Source organism: Coniosporium apollinis (assembly GCF_000281105.1).
Source record: "Coniosporium apollinis CBS 100218 chromosome Unknown supercont1.8, whole genome shotgun sequence".
Lineage (NCBI taxonomy): Eukaryota > Fungi > Ascomycota > Dothideomycetes > Coniosporium > Coniosporium apollinis.
The window spans coordinates 528,942-543,163 of record NW_006913270.1 but is presented as its reverse complement, the minus strand read 5'-3'; the positions used below and the strand labels follow the sequence as shown (position 1 = coordinate 543,163).

The window sequence follows — 14,222 nt, the reverse complement described above, 5'->3', positions numbered from 1 at the left end:
CACCGCACCCGAGTCCAGTCGTGTTCCGTACTCCTTAAGCTTGCAAGCCTACGACTCCAGATTTCTCGTCAGTCAAAGATCATGAAGTGAGAAGAAGCCAAGTCTAGACGATAAAATTCTTCTGGACAGCGCCGCAACGGCAGCCTCAGCATGAGCTTCGTCTCCTATCAAGCCACCAGCCTCCAACATCCAGAACTAGATTCTTAGGAACATGCGTTGGCCCTGTATCTCGGTCAAAATCGCCTATCTCCATCGCTCCGCTTGCCAGCAAAATTACTGGAATCCATACCCCAGCAAACTTACGTAAAGCGTGTATTCCAACGAGGATATATTTAGGACTCTTTCACAGCGCTAGCTTCTGTCGGAGCATATATTTGTTACGCAGCGGTTGTAATTGAACCAGTCTCCGATCTATGTGTTGAAGTTCTGGGGTCTCACAGTCGACCACCAGCTTGTATCAGTATCAGCGTAGTAACAGTACGGCAAAGTACTTTCCCTAGGCGTGTAAAACTCTCAGCAAGCGATTGGAGTACTCAGCCAAGCTAGACAGCTTTCAGTGTTCATTTTGTGTCTATCAGCTGATTAAGTATGATCCAGTCAAACTCCCTTATAATATTTCAATGCGTCTAAGACCTCTGAACGCTCCTATCCTTGGCCTAGACGGTGGTGATCGTTTCTGAGCCGCTGAGCACCTCTAAATCCGATGTGGCATTTGCAAGTTGAAGCGTGTTAGCACCCTACCATGCCAAGTTGACAGATCGCACCTCCACCTCTACCTGCTCCGCCACCCCAGTGGAAAACATTGTTATCCCTGTCCCCTCGTCATCCGGGAATATCTGCGCCGTGATCGTCGACTCGCCCAAGCCCCCAAACACCTCCACGGAGCTCCAATCCAACAGCACCCTGATCCTGACCCTATCATCATCCCCAGCCGTTAGCGGCGCATAATACATGCCCGGAAACGCCTTTGTGACAAACGCACTCCCCGAATTCCTCCGATCCACGTACATCCGGGCCGTCTCGAACTCATAGCCCACAACAGTTTCCTGTCCTCTCCCAGCCCTCAGCGCAATCCCAAACACTCCCGTAGACCCCTCAGCGCAGAAGCTCAACCGCACATCCAGTGCCTTCCCACTCGCATCCAGCGCCACCCTCCCCGCCGACACACTCGCCCATGCCTTTGCAAAAAGCGGCTCAGGTCGCATAAGCCCCTCAAACCCATCAACGGGCCTCTGCACAAGCCTAAGCTTGCCACCAATCGTCCTAAGTTCCAGCACGCGCGGAACACTCATCGCGCCTCGCCACGGCTCCGTCGGGATATCACGCGCATAGTCCCAGTTGCTCATCCAGGCGATGGCGACGCGGCCGTAGTCCGGGACGCCGGTCCAGGAGATTGGGGCGTAGAAGTCGGGGCCGTGGTCCATCCAGTTGGCTGTTTGGATATAAGCAGGTAATCCTGAATCTGAGGAGAAATTTGAGTCTGCCGTTGGGCCTGCATGGATACTCTCCGCATCAGCAGTAAAGCTCCTCCCGTCGAAGTCTCCAACAACATACTGAGTCCCCGACCCAACGACAGGACCACCGGGGTCGAGGCTGATAATCATGACCCACTTCAGCTTCCCCGCGTCGCCGTCCACAGGGAGGGGAAACAGATTCGGGCACTCCCATTTCCCGCCGACAGCGTTGAGGGGGCCGAACTCGCTGACCTGGGTCCAGTTCTTCAGGTCGGGAGATGTGTAGATGAGGAGTTTGTGCAGGACTGAGAGCGCGAGGACCATAATCCAGTTCCTGGAGGCGGCGTGCCAGAAGACGGCGGGGTCGCGGAAGTCGGCGTATTGGTCTGCATAGGCGGTGGGTGGGGAGGGGATCACTGGATTGCCGGAGTATTGTGTCCAGGTGAGGCCGTCGTCATTGCTGTAAGCGATGCCCTGGGCTTGTGTGCCGGCGCGGATGCATTGGCCATTGGCATGAGTGATATCTCGAGGGTAAAATAGCGTGAAAATTGCCACAAGAGCGCCGTGTTCGTCTGTAGCGAAGCCACTGGTGTTTTCCGGGTCTGAGATAGCGCCTCCAGAGAAGAAGGCTTCTGTCACGGTGCCAGATTCGTAGCCCACGGCTCTGAGTCCAAGTGGATCAGGGAGCTGTGTCCAGCGTGTTAAATCGGTACTCACAGCATGACCCCAGGACATGTTGCCCCAAGTGTGACTACCAGGATTGTACTGATAGAAAAGATGATATTTCCCTCGATGGTAAACGAGGCCATTAGGATCATTCATCCAATTCTTCTGGGGCGTGTAATGAAATTGTGGCCGGTAGGGCTCTTTAAAGGACTGTATTGCTGCCATGAAAAGTGAGAGTTCAAAGGAGAGTGAATGTTCAGGAACTGCTTAAAGCTTAATATACTCTTGTCCTGATGAGTAAATTACGGTAGGACGAGCAACCTGATATATGTTGACGTCTGTCACCCCAAGAACTCAACACTTTCCTGCACTTACTCGAGCAGCCTTAGCTTACCCGCCGCTTCCGCCGCTTATCCAAGCATATCTTCAGGACATTATTCATCAAATCCTGCTAACTCTCAGTACATCTTCTGTATACTCCGACTGTACTGCTTCCTCTGTAATGATCGTGTTCCTTGGCGTGGTGTTGAGGCGCGTTCTCGACAGCAGGGAATCAGCGGGCAGCCGCTGCGTGCCCTTTGGCAATCTCAATAAAGCTGCGAGGCTTCCACCGTCTGGTGAAGAGGGGTCAAACCAGCTTGATCCCATTCATACTAAGTAGCTACTCTCCCATACTACAAATCGTATCTGAGTTCTGCGACTACAAGGGGCCCCACAGTGAGCAACTCGTGCACCGTACTTACAAAAGACTCGACGAGACTGCTAGCCCGGTTGAGACTACAGTCCTGCACCACTCTCTTTGACCCCTAACTGACTAGCCTTCCAGCCCGCATTCGGACCAACAATGTGAGAATAGCAATTTGCTGCATGAGGACACGCCACAGCTAGCGGGAAACCGACGCTTTCGCCATTTGAGAACTAAACCAAAGCCTCAACCCCGAGGCTTGCAAAACCTTAACTTTCTCCTATACGCAAACATGGTCGCTGACCGCAATAGGAGTGCTGGACACTTCCCATAAATGAGTCTTCTCAGGCGAACAGTGCTTAACAGGCCTCCGGTGGGCTGAAGTACCCACCTGGATAAAGACCAGGTAAACAAGAGCCATCGCTTGAGTCCTGTTTGCGAAGGTTGGGAAAGACAGGGCCGAATCTCCGTTTCCGCTGCTTTGCTTCACCGGCACCTCGGCGCACTTGTGGGACTACAAGGCGTCACTCCGCCTCCCACATGACCCACATCATCCAGCCACCGCAGCATGCGCCTGGCCCGGCTCGCACCGCAAACACGATCGGAAAAGAAGGTCCACCAAGCTGTTCCTTACACTGCGTCCTGGCTCGCTCTGGTGATAAGCTGCTCATTCTTGTTGCCCAGCTTAGAAATCTGAAGGAAGGCATCGACGCCCCATCCTTCCAAGCTGTGCAACTCCAAGCTACCAGCCCAGTACTCGGCGTAGATCTTGCTCATCGGCAGGCCAATCCCAAGACGCAGGTCCGGCGGCCGGCTGGTAAGACTACTAAGTGAACTTGCATGTCCTCCGGATTCAGCGGACCTCCAGTTCCTTTTCGTGTCGTGGACGCTTTGATCCTCGGTAGGGATCTTCAGCTCCTGCATTGTGGCTACCAGAGCCGGGACTTTGCGCAGATTCTTCAGTCTTGTCTGACTCCTTGGTCCTTTGCTGAACGACCAGAGGTAGGGCAAGATCTCCTTCGGAACGCCTCCACCGCGATCGGATGTTCGGATGATCACGTGCTGAGGCGTTTCGCAGACTAAGACCTCAATGGGAGGCGGTTTCTCTCCTTGGTGCCTTCGCTCGATGACGGCCTGGATCGAGTTCCGGAGAAGCTCTCCGATTATGTACTCGAGGTGGCTCTGTATATACGGAAAGGTTGCATCGAGATGGCCGTAAATCCGGACCTCTGGGATGTGTGCTGTTGATCCGTTGACTTTGCCTACCAGCTCCGTTATGGTCTTCGCGCATCGCTCCACGATTTCTTTTGCGCTGCAGCGCAGGAAGATCTCGCCGACTGCATCGATGTTTGGATCCATGTTCGCGTCTGGGAAATGCCACGGGGAATGGTAGGTCTCCGTGAGCGCGAGATGCTGCTCGGCTATGACGCGGCGCGAAATCCTCTGGTTAGATGTAGTCAGCACGTGATCCACCGAAAAAAGGTTGGATGTTCATACAGATCTGAGCAGCGTAGTCATGAACTTATCCGTGTCCTCAGGCTCCATAAGGCCTTGAATCTCCAGCACACCCATCGCCAGCCGCGGTATCACCGATAAGTGCTCCTTCAACGTCTCTGTGATAACCTTGCAGTAGCGATCATTGTCGTCGACCGTCTTGATCTCTGAGATTCGGCGGAGTCTGTCGAAGGCTTTATAGTATAGCTCGTAGACGTGGGAGATGTGAGGGTTCGTCACGACGACGTAGGGCAAGGTCTGCATGTCCCGAAGGCGATGCGCTATCCTGCATCCTTGTCAGCTTCCGCATCACTAACTAAATGCTGAGTCTGATTGATACTCACCGTGTAGGCAGCTCCGTCCGGACATAGTTGGCCGAACTGAGCAAGCGCGCCTCCGTCAGGGTTCGTCCAAAAAAGGTTAACTGGCGCAGACTAATTGGTCTGGCCTCGCGTTGCACCCACCTACAAGATGAAAAAGCATTAGCCTGGATATACAGCTACAGCTGCGAGGATCAATTGAAGGGGGACGTACTCATCCAGGACTGACGAAGGCCGCCATGGCGGGGCAGCGGGGCTGGATTGCGCACGGCGCGGCGACAACGGGGAACCAAGGACAATCGATGGCGCAGGAAGCGGATTGCGTATCCCGGTTTTACGAAGGACATTGCGGCCCGCCAACATCATCAAAGGACGTTGGTGGAGCTCCCAGGCCGAGTTGCGATTTCGTGCGGTTCGTAGCGGTGTGCGTCACGTTTGGAGGGGATCTTCAGCTCCACGGCGGTGACGAGTATCGGCGCGCGTGAGGATATTGACACATTCTGTACAGGGCGCTCGTGAGCACCCGGGTCTGCTGTGCTGTGCTGTGCTGTGCTGTGTTGTAATTAGACATGGACTCTAGATGACTCCGAGGTTGTGGGCAAACATACGATTCACGTGCTAGTTGCTTCAGCGAACCTCTCTGGCGGGCTGCCGCGCTGTGCATACCCGTGGTCCTGCAATGCCTCTTCTATCAAGTTTTTCGGTGTTAAAGAGAGTGCCAGCTAACCGAGTAGCAAGAGCATTCTGCACATAAACAGCTCTGGTGTGTGGAATGGCGCGAGTTCCTCGTTCGGAGAGAGCATCGAACTTTCCTTCGTCATTGTTCCCACCACGCCGCCACCTTTAGCGAGTGGCATCACCAAACACCTTACCGGGAAACTGTGCTTGCTTCACCCCCAAGCACCAAACAGCTGTACTTCTTTGCGCACTGTATACCCACCTCTTCCGTCCTCCGCCCTCCGCCCTCTCCTTCCGCTAGACCTTGCGCGCAATACCTCGACTTCCGCCCAAGATCTACCCCGAAACACTGCGGAACCCCCCGCCTTTACCATGGACCAGGTGAGCTTGAGTCCCTGCCAAAATCGGCAGTCCGAGCTATGAAGTAGCTAGTCTAATACAGACCTTGTTACAAGTTGGCAAGTGACATGCTGGTCGAGTCGGACTACGACGAGAAGCAACCCGTCACGAACATACTCCCAGACGAAGCCATGGACGACGCAGAGCCAAGCCCCGAATCGGAACCGCTCGCCGATGACTTTGAGGGTATGATAGCCCGGCATATGCCCCCATTGCCGGATCTAGAGGTAGAGACAGAGGCGATAAATACCTGGGAGATCAAGGACTGGCGCACAATGAGGCGAAGGGAGCAAGGGCCGATCTTCAAGGCCGGCGAGCACCCGTGGAGGGTTCTCTTCTTCCCCTATGGCAACAATGTTGACTACGCCTCCTTCTATCTCGAGCACGGTTTTGAAGACCAGCCTCCGGAAGGGTGGTATGCCTGTGTACAGTTCATGCTGGCCCTATGGAATCCCAGCGATCCCTCAATGGTCTGCGTACACGAAGCACGGCACCGGTTCACAGCGGAGGAAGGCGACTGGGGCTTCACGAGATTCGCCGAACTACGCAAACTCTTCCATCAGCCTTGGAACGACTCTGGGCGGCCCATGGTAGAAAACAACCGGGCCAATGTCACCGCATACGTGAGGGTGTACAAAGATCCAACGGGCGTTCTATGGCACAACTTCATAAAGTATGCAGTAAGATCTAGATCTTGGGCGGATTCCCACTGACGAACTTGCAGCTACGACTCGAAGAAGGAGACTGGCATGGTTGGCTTGAAGAACCAGGGCGCAACATGCTATCTTAACTCTCTCCTTCAGTCGCTCTACTTCACAAACACTTTCCGCAAGGTATGTTTACTGTCAAGCACACCTGGTCCGTGGCTAAGAAGTAGTAGGCTGTCTATCAGATACCCACGGAGAACGAAAGCGATGTGCGCGCGAACAGTGCCTACGCTTTACAACGGCTCTTCTATCAGCTACAAAGAAGCGATGTCGCTGTCTCTACCAACGAACTCACTTCTTCCTTCGGTTGGGACTCGAGGCAAATATTTGAGCAGCAGGATGTGCAAGAGCTGTCGCGATTACTTCTCGAAAGGATGGAGGAAAAGATGAAAGGCACAGGAGCCGAGCATGCAATGGCTGATCTGTTCGCTGGCAAAACCAAGACCTACATATCCTGCATCAACGTGCCCTACGAATCCTCTCGAATAGAAGATTACTGGGACATCTCGCTTACGGTGCTTGGCCGAAAAAACATTGAGGACAGCCTTAATGAGTTCACCGAGGTTGAAACGCTGGAAGGCGACAATAAGTACTTCGCCGAAGGCTACGGACTCCAGGACGCCAAGAAAGGGACCATCTTCGAGTCCTTTCCTCAGGTGCTGCACATACAGCTCAAGCGCTTCATGTACGATATACAACGCGATGCCATGATGAAGGTGAACGACCGCTACGAGTTTCCGGAGACATTCGACGCCTCGCCTTGGTTATCAGAGACTGCCGATAAATCGGAACCGTACGTCTACCGGCTTCATGGTGTCCTCGTGCATAGCGGAGATCTAAACGCTGGCCACTACTACGCTTTCCTCAAGCCGACGAAAGATGGTCCGTTCTACAAGTTTGATGACGATAGGGTGACGCGTGCGACTATGCGTGAGGTCCTAGAGGAGAACTTCGGAGGTGACTATGGAAACCAGGCCAACGGCAACGCACAGCAGCGAAATCCGTACACCCGGACGTGGTCTACAAAGAGGTCGATGAGCGCATACATGCTGGTTTACATTCGCGAAAGCCGGATTGACAGTATACTGCCTAACGAAGACGAGGTAGAACCGCCACCTCATCTCGGTATGTCTTGTGTTCACTCCTTTGCCATATGGTCATGTGTGACTCAGCTGACATCTTCAAGCGGAGAGATTTACCGCAGAGCGCGCAGAGCTTCTGAGAAGACAGAAGGAGCGCCAAGAAGCCCATCTCTACATTGACGTCCAGGTCGCCAATCTCTATAATTTCACATCATACCAAGGCTTCGACATTGTCCCATGGAAGCAGCAAGAGCCAGAAGATCCCTCGACGCCGCGAACCTTCCACGTCCTCCGAGATATGAAATTGGCAGATTTCATCAAAGAAGTCGCTGAAGACATGGGCGCAGAGCCGGATATGCTTCGACCATGGGCTATGGTAAACAGGCAAAACGGCACGACACGGCCGGACACAGCGCTCATCTTCCCCGACATGAGCATTGAAGAAGCCGCCAACAAGTACGGGACGAAAACCACTAACTTCCGAATCTGGATCGAGCAGACAGAGGAGCGAGACGCCGATGGCAAGCCGGTGTGGGGTGACAGTCGAGTTGACCTCCAAGGTGTACCTAACAACAGACCCATCATGCTGTTCCTCAAACATTTCGACGCAAGAGCTCAAACACTACTCGGAGCTGGAAGCTTCTATGCAGCATGGCAGGACAAGGTCTCAGATCTATCTCCGCAGATACTGAAGCTCATGGGATGGCCTTCAGGAACAGAGTTCAGGCTCTTCGAGGTAATACCTTCCCAGCAAGCTCAGCTAAGCGGATACACTGACTGCACTCCCTCAGGAAATCAAGCAGAATATGATCGAAAAAATGAAGCCCAAATCCACTTTGGCAGGGTCCGAGCTGCAAGATGGCGACATCATCACAGTCCAGAGGGTCTTATCCGACAAAGAGTTAGGCTTTGACTATGTTTCTATATGCTCCCGCAGCACTGATTCTGATCCCGATTCCAATTACACCACATCCTCTTGCGCTGTCGTCTCTGTTTCTGACATCTCTGATTTTGAAATCGCTGCTTCTGACGTCGCTGTTTCTGACCCGGCTGTTTCTGACGCTTCTGTTTCTGATATGCCTAAACGCAATTATTCTTATTCAAATCTAATACTTGACGACAGGACCAGCGTCATATCGGCCAACGGCAACTACACCAACGTCCAAGACTTCTACGATTACCTCTTGAACCGGGTTTCGGTGACGTTCGCACCGAAAGTCACCACCGCGAATGACGACGCGAAATTCGTGCTTACTCTGAGCAAGAAGATGTCCTACGACCAGTTCGCGGAGAAGGTCGGTGAGCATCTTCGGGTCGACCCGACACACCTGCGCTTCAGCACCGTCAACTACAACTCGGGAAGGGCCAAGGCACCAGTGCGGCGAACGCAGAACCAAACACTGGGCCACATCCTGCAGGGAGCCTTTACAAACTTCGGCGCCAACCAGACTCAGCGAACCGATTGTCTGATCTACGAGGTTCTGGAACTCAGCCTCACCGAACTCGAATCTCGGAAGAACGTAAAAGTGCACTGGCTGCCCGAAGGCATCACCAAACAGGTACATCACACCCCCCAGTCCCCCCTCCTCCGCACCCCTAACATCCCCCACAGGAGCCCTACGACATCCTCGTCCCCAAGAACGGCACCATGGCCGACGTGTTGGACTCGCTGCAAAAGAAAGCAAATCTCAGCGACGAGACGATGCAACGTCTCCGCATCTACGAAGCGCACGGCGGGAAATTCTACAAGGAGCTTCCGCCTACCTTCGGCGTCGTCTCCATCAACGAGTTCGTGACCATCTATGTCGAGAAGATCCCGGACGAGGAGGTCAGCAGGGATGAGGAGACGGAAAAGCTGGTCTCGGCGTATCATTTTGATCGGGAGAGCAACAAGCCGCATAACATCCCGTTTTTGTTCCTGGTTAAGCAGGTGAGTTGGGCGCTGTAAGGGGTTTGGAGGGGGGGTGGAGTGGCTGACGGGAAGCAGGACGAGGTGTTCAAAGACACGAAAGAGCGACTCTCGAAAAGGACGGGGATTAAGGGGAAGCAGTTCGAGAAGATCAAGTTCGCGGTCATCACACGCGCGAATTACTCGAAGCCGGAATACCTCAGCGATGGCAAGCACAACCCTCAACGTCGGAACCCTGGTTTTCGGTATCGGGCTAATAGACAAGCAGATGACGTCCTCTCCGAGAAACTCGTCTCGAAAGACGATCTCCTCGGCCTCGACCACGCGGACAAGGCCAAGAATAACTGGGGCCGTACCGAGGCGATCATGATCAAATGAAGAGGTGTGTGAGTGAGGACGATGGCGTCTTGCATCGCGGGAGGCCACGTACACATACACATACAGGCGCCCCACTGGAGCAGTGCCTGTGTTTACTTCTGGGCGTATGGATATGGCCCGAACGTTGTGCGCTTCACGCTACATGGTTGACGGGGCGTGAGCGTGGGTATGGGATGATACAGTATCTAGTAGCGGGGACCATGTGCATAACACGGCGTTATCTGAGCGTATGATACAAATAGTCTTGGCTGGCACTGAAACCGGGGGCCGGGATTGAGAATGTGTAGATTGAAGACATCGATAGACATGCACGTCTCTCAAGAATGAAGCCTCAAGCCACACCAGTGCATGCCGAAGTATATTCTGCTGGATCGATGCGGTTCAGCTTATATCAAAGGTATTGAGGGTAGAAACTCGGCAAGGCCCGTTTTCCAAACTGTGTGTCCCAGAACTACAACTACCAGTGCGCTACCAAGCCAAGCAGTGATATCCAAGCGAGCGAGGCGTCTCAGATCCTCGATACATAGCCAAGCACTTGAGACAGATCAGTCACTGAAAGTCCGTGCTCTTCCTCATAGGCTCACAGACCTCCCGAGCCGCTGGTGACTCGGTCTTGCATAGAGTCAGCCCACTGATTCCACACACTCTCGTTAGGAAAGCACTCACCTAGGTTAAAGGCAGCACTGATGAGCGCCAGATGCGAGAAAGCTTGGGGAGTGTTGCCGAGCTGTTCGCCGGACCGAGCAATTTCTTCTGAGAACATGTGCAGATGGTTCCCGTAGGAAAGCATGTTCTCGAACAGGTTGGTCGCTTTGATCAGGTACTTCTTGTCGTATGCGCCGGCCTGGTGAGATGGCACATTAGCAAGAGACGATGGTGGTATCACGGGAAGTGGAATGACACACCCGAGTGAGCGCCTCGACAAGCCAGAAGGTGCACATGCTGAAAGCGCCTTCTCGGCCGCCCACACCTGTAAGGTTGATTAGCATTCAGTGACCAAGGACATACGAGTCCTTGAACAGGTGCCCTTGAGCTTGCTAGGTACTGAGCTTACCGTCATCACTCTTCAGCCAGTTGTAGCGGTACACAAGGCCAGTGCTCGTCAGGCCGCCTTTCTCCGGCGGCTTCAAGATCTGCTCCAAGGTGTTCGTGAAACGCGGATCGTTTGGCGCGATGAAGAACACCAGCGGAGCAATCAGAACCGCAGAGTCCAAGATCTCGTTCTGCTCGTAGCTCTGGATGAAGCACTTCATCTCCTTGTTGTATCCCCTGTCCATGACATCCTCGTAGATCTGATCTCGCACAGCCTGCCACTTGTGTCGGTTCGGACATGGGAAGATACGCTTCTCGGACAAACGTAAGGCTCGGTCCACAGCGACCCACAGCATGATTTTGGAATACACGAAGTTCTGCGTCTTGCCGCGCACTTCCCAGATCGACATGTCATCCTCCTGCCAGATGCCGCAGACGAAGTCGGTGATTTCGCGGACCGCTAGCCACGTGTCATACGAAACGGGCTTGCCGTACTTGTTGTATAGGTAGACGGCATCCATCAGTTCACCGTAGATGTCGAGCTGCTTGTGCAAGGCCGCGCCATTGCCGATTCGGACAGGTTTGCTGCCTTGGTAGCCATCCAAATGGTCCAGCTCGATCTCCGGGAGGTCTGTCTCGCCCCGGATGCCTGATAACGATGTCAGCCTTAGACGACAGTGTTTCCTGATCTAATGTTCTTGAGAAGGACTTGTAAGTTGCTTGAGAACGTCGTATGTGACACGAAAGTGGGATATTGTACTACAACGGTAGAGCTGAAGTGTCAATGTGAAAAGTCGATGCTTGCCTACACAGCTCCAGATAGCACTGGATTGTTGTGGTGTTGGAACAGCTTGGCAATTCCCCGCGGCCGTTGATTGCGAGGATTGTGTTTCAGACTTACTGAACATGATAGGCAACGCGCCATCCGGCTGCCTGGAATATTTGAATCGGTCGCTGATAAAGCGCATATATGCTTCGGCTTCCTCCGAAAAGCCCATCCGGAGAAAGATGTAGATGGTAAAGGAGGCGTCGCGAACCCAGCTGAACCGATAGTCCCAATTCCGCACGCCTCCGATATCTTCAGGCAGCGAGAAGGTAGGTGCTGCAATGATCGCTCCGGTCGGCTCATACGTGAGTAGCTTCAAGATCATCAGGCTTCTAGCAACTATCTCACGCCAGCGGCCTTTGTATCGGCTTTTGGAGATCCAGTTGAACCAGAAGGACTGAGTATCCTGCTGAATCTGGTCGATGAGGGCCGTTGTCATATGCTCAGGCTCGTTTGTATCGTCCGGGAGGTAGTCACGAAGAATGAAAGAGACAGCTTGTCCCTCTCGGAGGTGAAATTGGGCCGTGACACCCATTCCTAGTCCTGAGTATGCATTCTTCTTATGGAAAGAGAGCAATGGACAATCCGTGGAGTCGCCACAATCTATCGTTGCGCTCAACTCCAGTGTGAGACTCTTGGATTTGAAGATGATTTTTTGACGTGTCTCTCCAACCTGCAGACTGTGCTTGTGACCGAGGATCTCTGTTGTGTGCTCGTCTTGGGCGTAGTTGAAGGCCTATGTGTGAAGGTTACCATGATGCAGTAACACCTAACGGGAGGACAACTACTGGAAAAACCTCCACATCTACGTCAATTTCTCCCCTGGTGCACTCAACACGTCGGACCAGCCATTTCTTCAGAAGCTTCCTGCTGTCTATCGTCGCCTTGCCTGGTGTCGTTCCAGGATCGACTTGGGGCGAGAGGGATTTGCCGTTCGGTCGAGGAAAAAAGTCAGTCAAGTTGAGGACGCCGTCTTCGTGAATGTATCTGGTTTGCAGGACATTGCTACTAGGGAGATACTGCTGCTTGGTGGTGAGGTTGAGGCCTTTCCGCGGGGTGATCGCGAAATATCCGCCTTTGTCTTTGTCCAAGAGGCGGCAGAAGACGGTTGGAGAGTCGAATTCAGGCCTGTAGGTAGGAACAGAAATAAGCGCAGGTCTTGAGAAGCTCGAGCGGTATTTTCACCAGCACATGTAGTCAATTCCACCGTCCGTTGCGACGAGGGCACATGTCCTCATGTTCCCGATGAGCCCATAGTATTCGATCTGCGCAGTCTCAGCTGAAGTGCCGCGGGCAAGGAGCGACCTGGCGGGAGGCATACCGCCACATATCCAGTCGCAGAACGCATTGCGGTAGGATCATGATTGGCAGTCTTCGACCCCCGACGCTCTTCATGCTGCTTCGAAGACGCGGGAGCTGGTGTTGGTGTGCTATTCATGGCAAATGCCTGCCCGACCAGCTCGCAGAATAGGGACCACTACAAAGTTCTAAGCTTGAGGACAGTGAGGTGAGGGGTGAGGGTGAGGGGTGAGAAGCGAAGTGAAGGGAGAGAGAAAAGTAGGGCAAGACAGGTAGAGGTCGTCCTGGACATCTCTCAAGGTTATCTTGCCCCGCCATCATGATTATGTTATGCTGACAGAGAAGCTGTATCGTGGACCTGCAGCTCCCATTCGTACTCAGGTACCTACCCTTGAGCTACCTTATCGTATCGTGGGCAACAATAGGCGATTTACAGGGCTGACCAGGGGGAGCTGCGAACGCCCAGGATGCCCCACGGCGGCCCCCGCTTGAATCGGCTCTCTAATGATCGGACAAAGAGTACCGAGTACGAGGAGGAATTGTGAGCTGCAGTTTTACAGTTGAGATGCCGCCATGTACTTTCCGAAGGACCCTCTGGTGTACAAAGGCAAACCTGAAAGTCCGTTACCACACCTTGGCTGGTGCCTTGTTCATTATCAAATTCGCGATTGAGCTGGACTCCTCATCACCTCAAGGGTAAACCAACAAGACCAGCTTCATCTCGTGAAGAGCATTGCGTATTCGGCACTGTAGTCCTTCCATACCGTTGAGCTGCTTCGCTCGCTCCGCAGAGGACCCTGAGTTTGCCGGTCAGGAAGCATTATTATAGACTGCTGCCCGATGATGTACAAAAAGATCGAGGCGCAGTCGAGAAGGATAAGCGCCTCCGCTTGACAATCTACCACCAAAGTCGCTGCCGTCGTATTTCACACGCTGTTGACCGAGAAGATCGACTGGACGGAAGACGCCTTCGACAGTCTGATCCTGCGCGCTAACTGGCATTCACAGAGCCGCAAGAGTCCTTGGAGCCATCAAACCAAAACAATATCCTGCAAGTCTCCCATCTCGCTCGGCCAAGCCTCGCCGTTCATGAGCCCATAAATATGCGCCGCTCCAACCACTGTATACCCCTGCCTCTCATGCTTCCTCAAGACCATAGGGAGTCCAAATCCCGCAATGAGGGCTACAACATCACCCGTTTTCGTTTCCCACGGCCCTGCGCCGATACGTTTTCCTTCCGTGACCAAGAGTCTCCGACCAGTCAACGATTTGAGCAGACGTTGATGATATGGA

At 53.4% G+C, this 14,222-nt stretch overlaps 4 protein-coding genes across 4 annotated transcripts; 1 reads left to right on the top strand and 3 right to left on the bottom strand.

The window, feature by feature from the left end:
* Nucleotides 1-737: 737 nt before the first annotated feature.
* On the bottom strand, nt 738-2,189 carry W97_02325 (uncharacterized protein; the record flags this gene model as incomplete). The annotated part of the gene is made up of 1 exon (XM_007780225.1): nt 738-2,189. One exon carries the CDS (start codon nt 2,187-2,189, stop codon nt 738-740), a length of 1,452 nt encoding a protein of 483 aa, XP_007778415.1.
* Nucleotides 2,190-3,435: 1,246 nt separating this feature from the next.
* On the bottom strand, nt 3,436-4,860 carry W97_02324 (pyruvate dehydrogenase kinase; the record flags this gene model as incomplete). Its single annotated transcript, XM_007780224.1, has 4 exons — nt 3,436-4,248; nt 4,303-4,585; nt 4,644-4,723; nt 4,849-4,860. 4 exons carry the CDS (start codon nt 4,858-4,860, stop codon nt 3,436-3,438), a joined length of 1,188 nt encoding a protein of 395 aa, XP_007778414.1.
* Nucleotides 4,861-5,764: 904 nt separating this feature from the next.
* W97_02323 (uncharacterized protein) lies at nt 5,765-9,772 on the top strand (the record flags this gene model as incomplete). The annotated part of the gene is made up of 9 exons (XM_007780223.1): nt 5,765-6,369; nt 6,421-6,529; nt 6,577-7,528; nt 7,590-8,221; nt 8,277-8,386; nt 8,609-9,044; nt 9,098-9,415; nt 9,473-9,620; nt 9,663-9,772. The coding sequence occupies 9 exons, from the start codon at nt 5,765-5,767 to the stop codon at nt 9,770-9,772; spliced, it is 3,420 nt and encodes a 1,139-aa protein (XP_007778413.1).
* Nucleotides 9,773-10,352: 580 nt separating this feature from the next.
* W97_02322 (uncharacterized protein) lies at nt 10,353-13,068 on the bottom strand (the record flags this gene model as incomplete). The annotated part of the gene is made up of 7 exons (XM_007780222.1): nt 10,353-10,616; nt 10,678-10,742; nt 10,827-11,453; nt 11,706-12,366; nt 12,419-12,758; nt 12,816-12,895; nt 12,952-13,068. 7 exons carry the CDS (start codon nt 13,066-13,068, stop codon nt 10,353-10,355), a joined length of 2,154 nt encoding a protein of 717 aa, XP_007778412.1.
* Nucleotides 13,069-14,222: the final 1,154 nt, after the last annotated feature.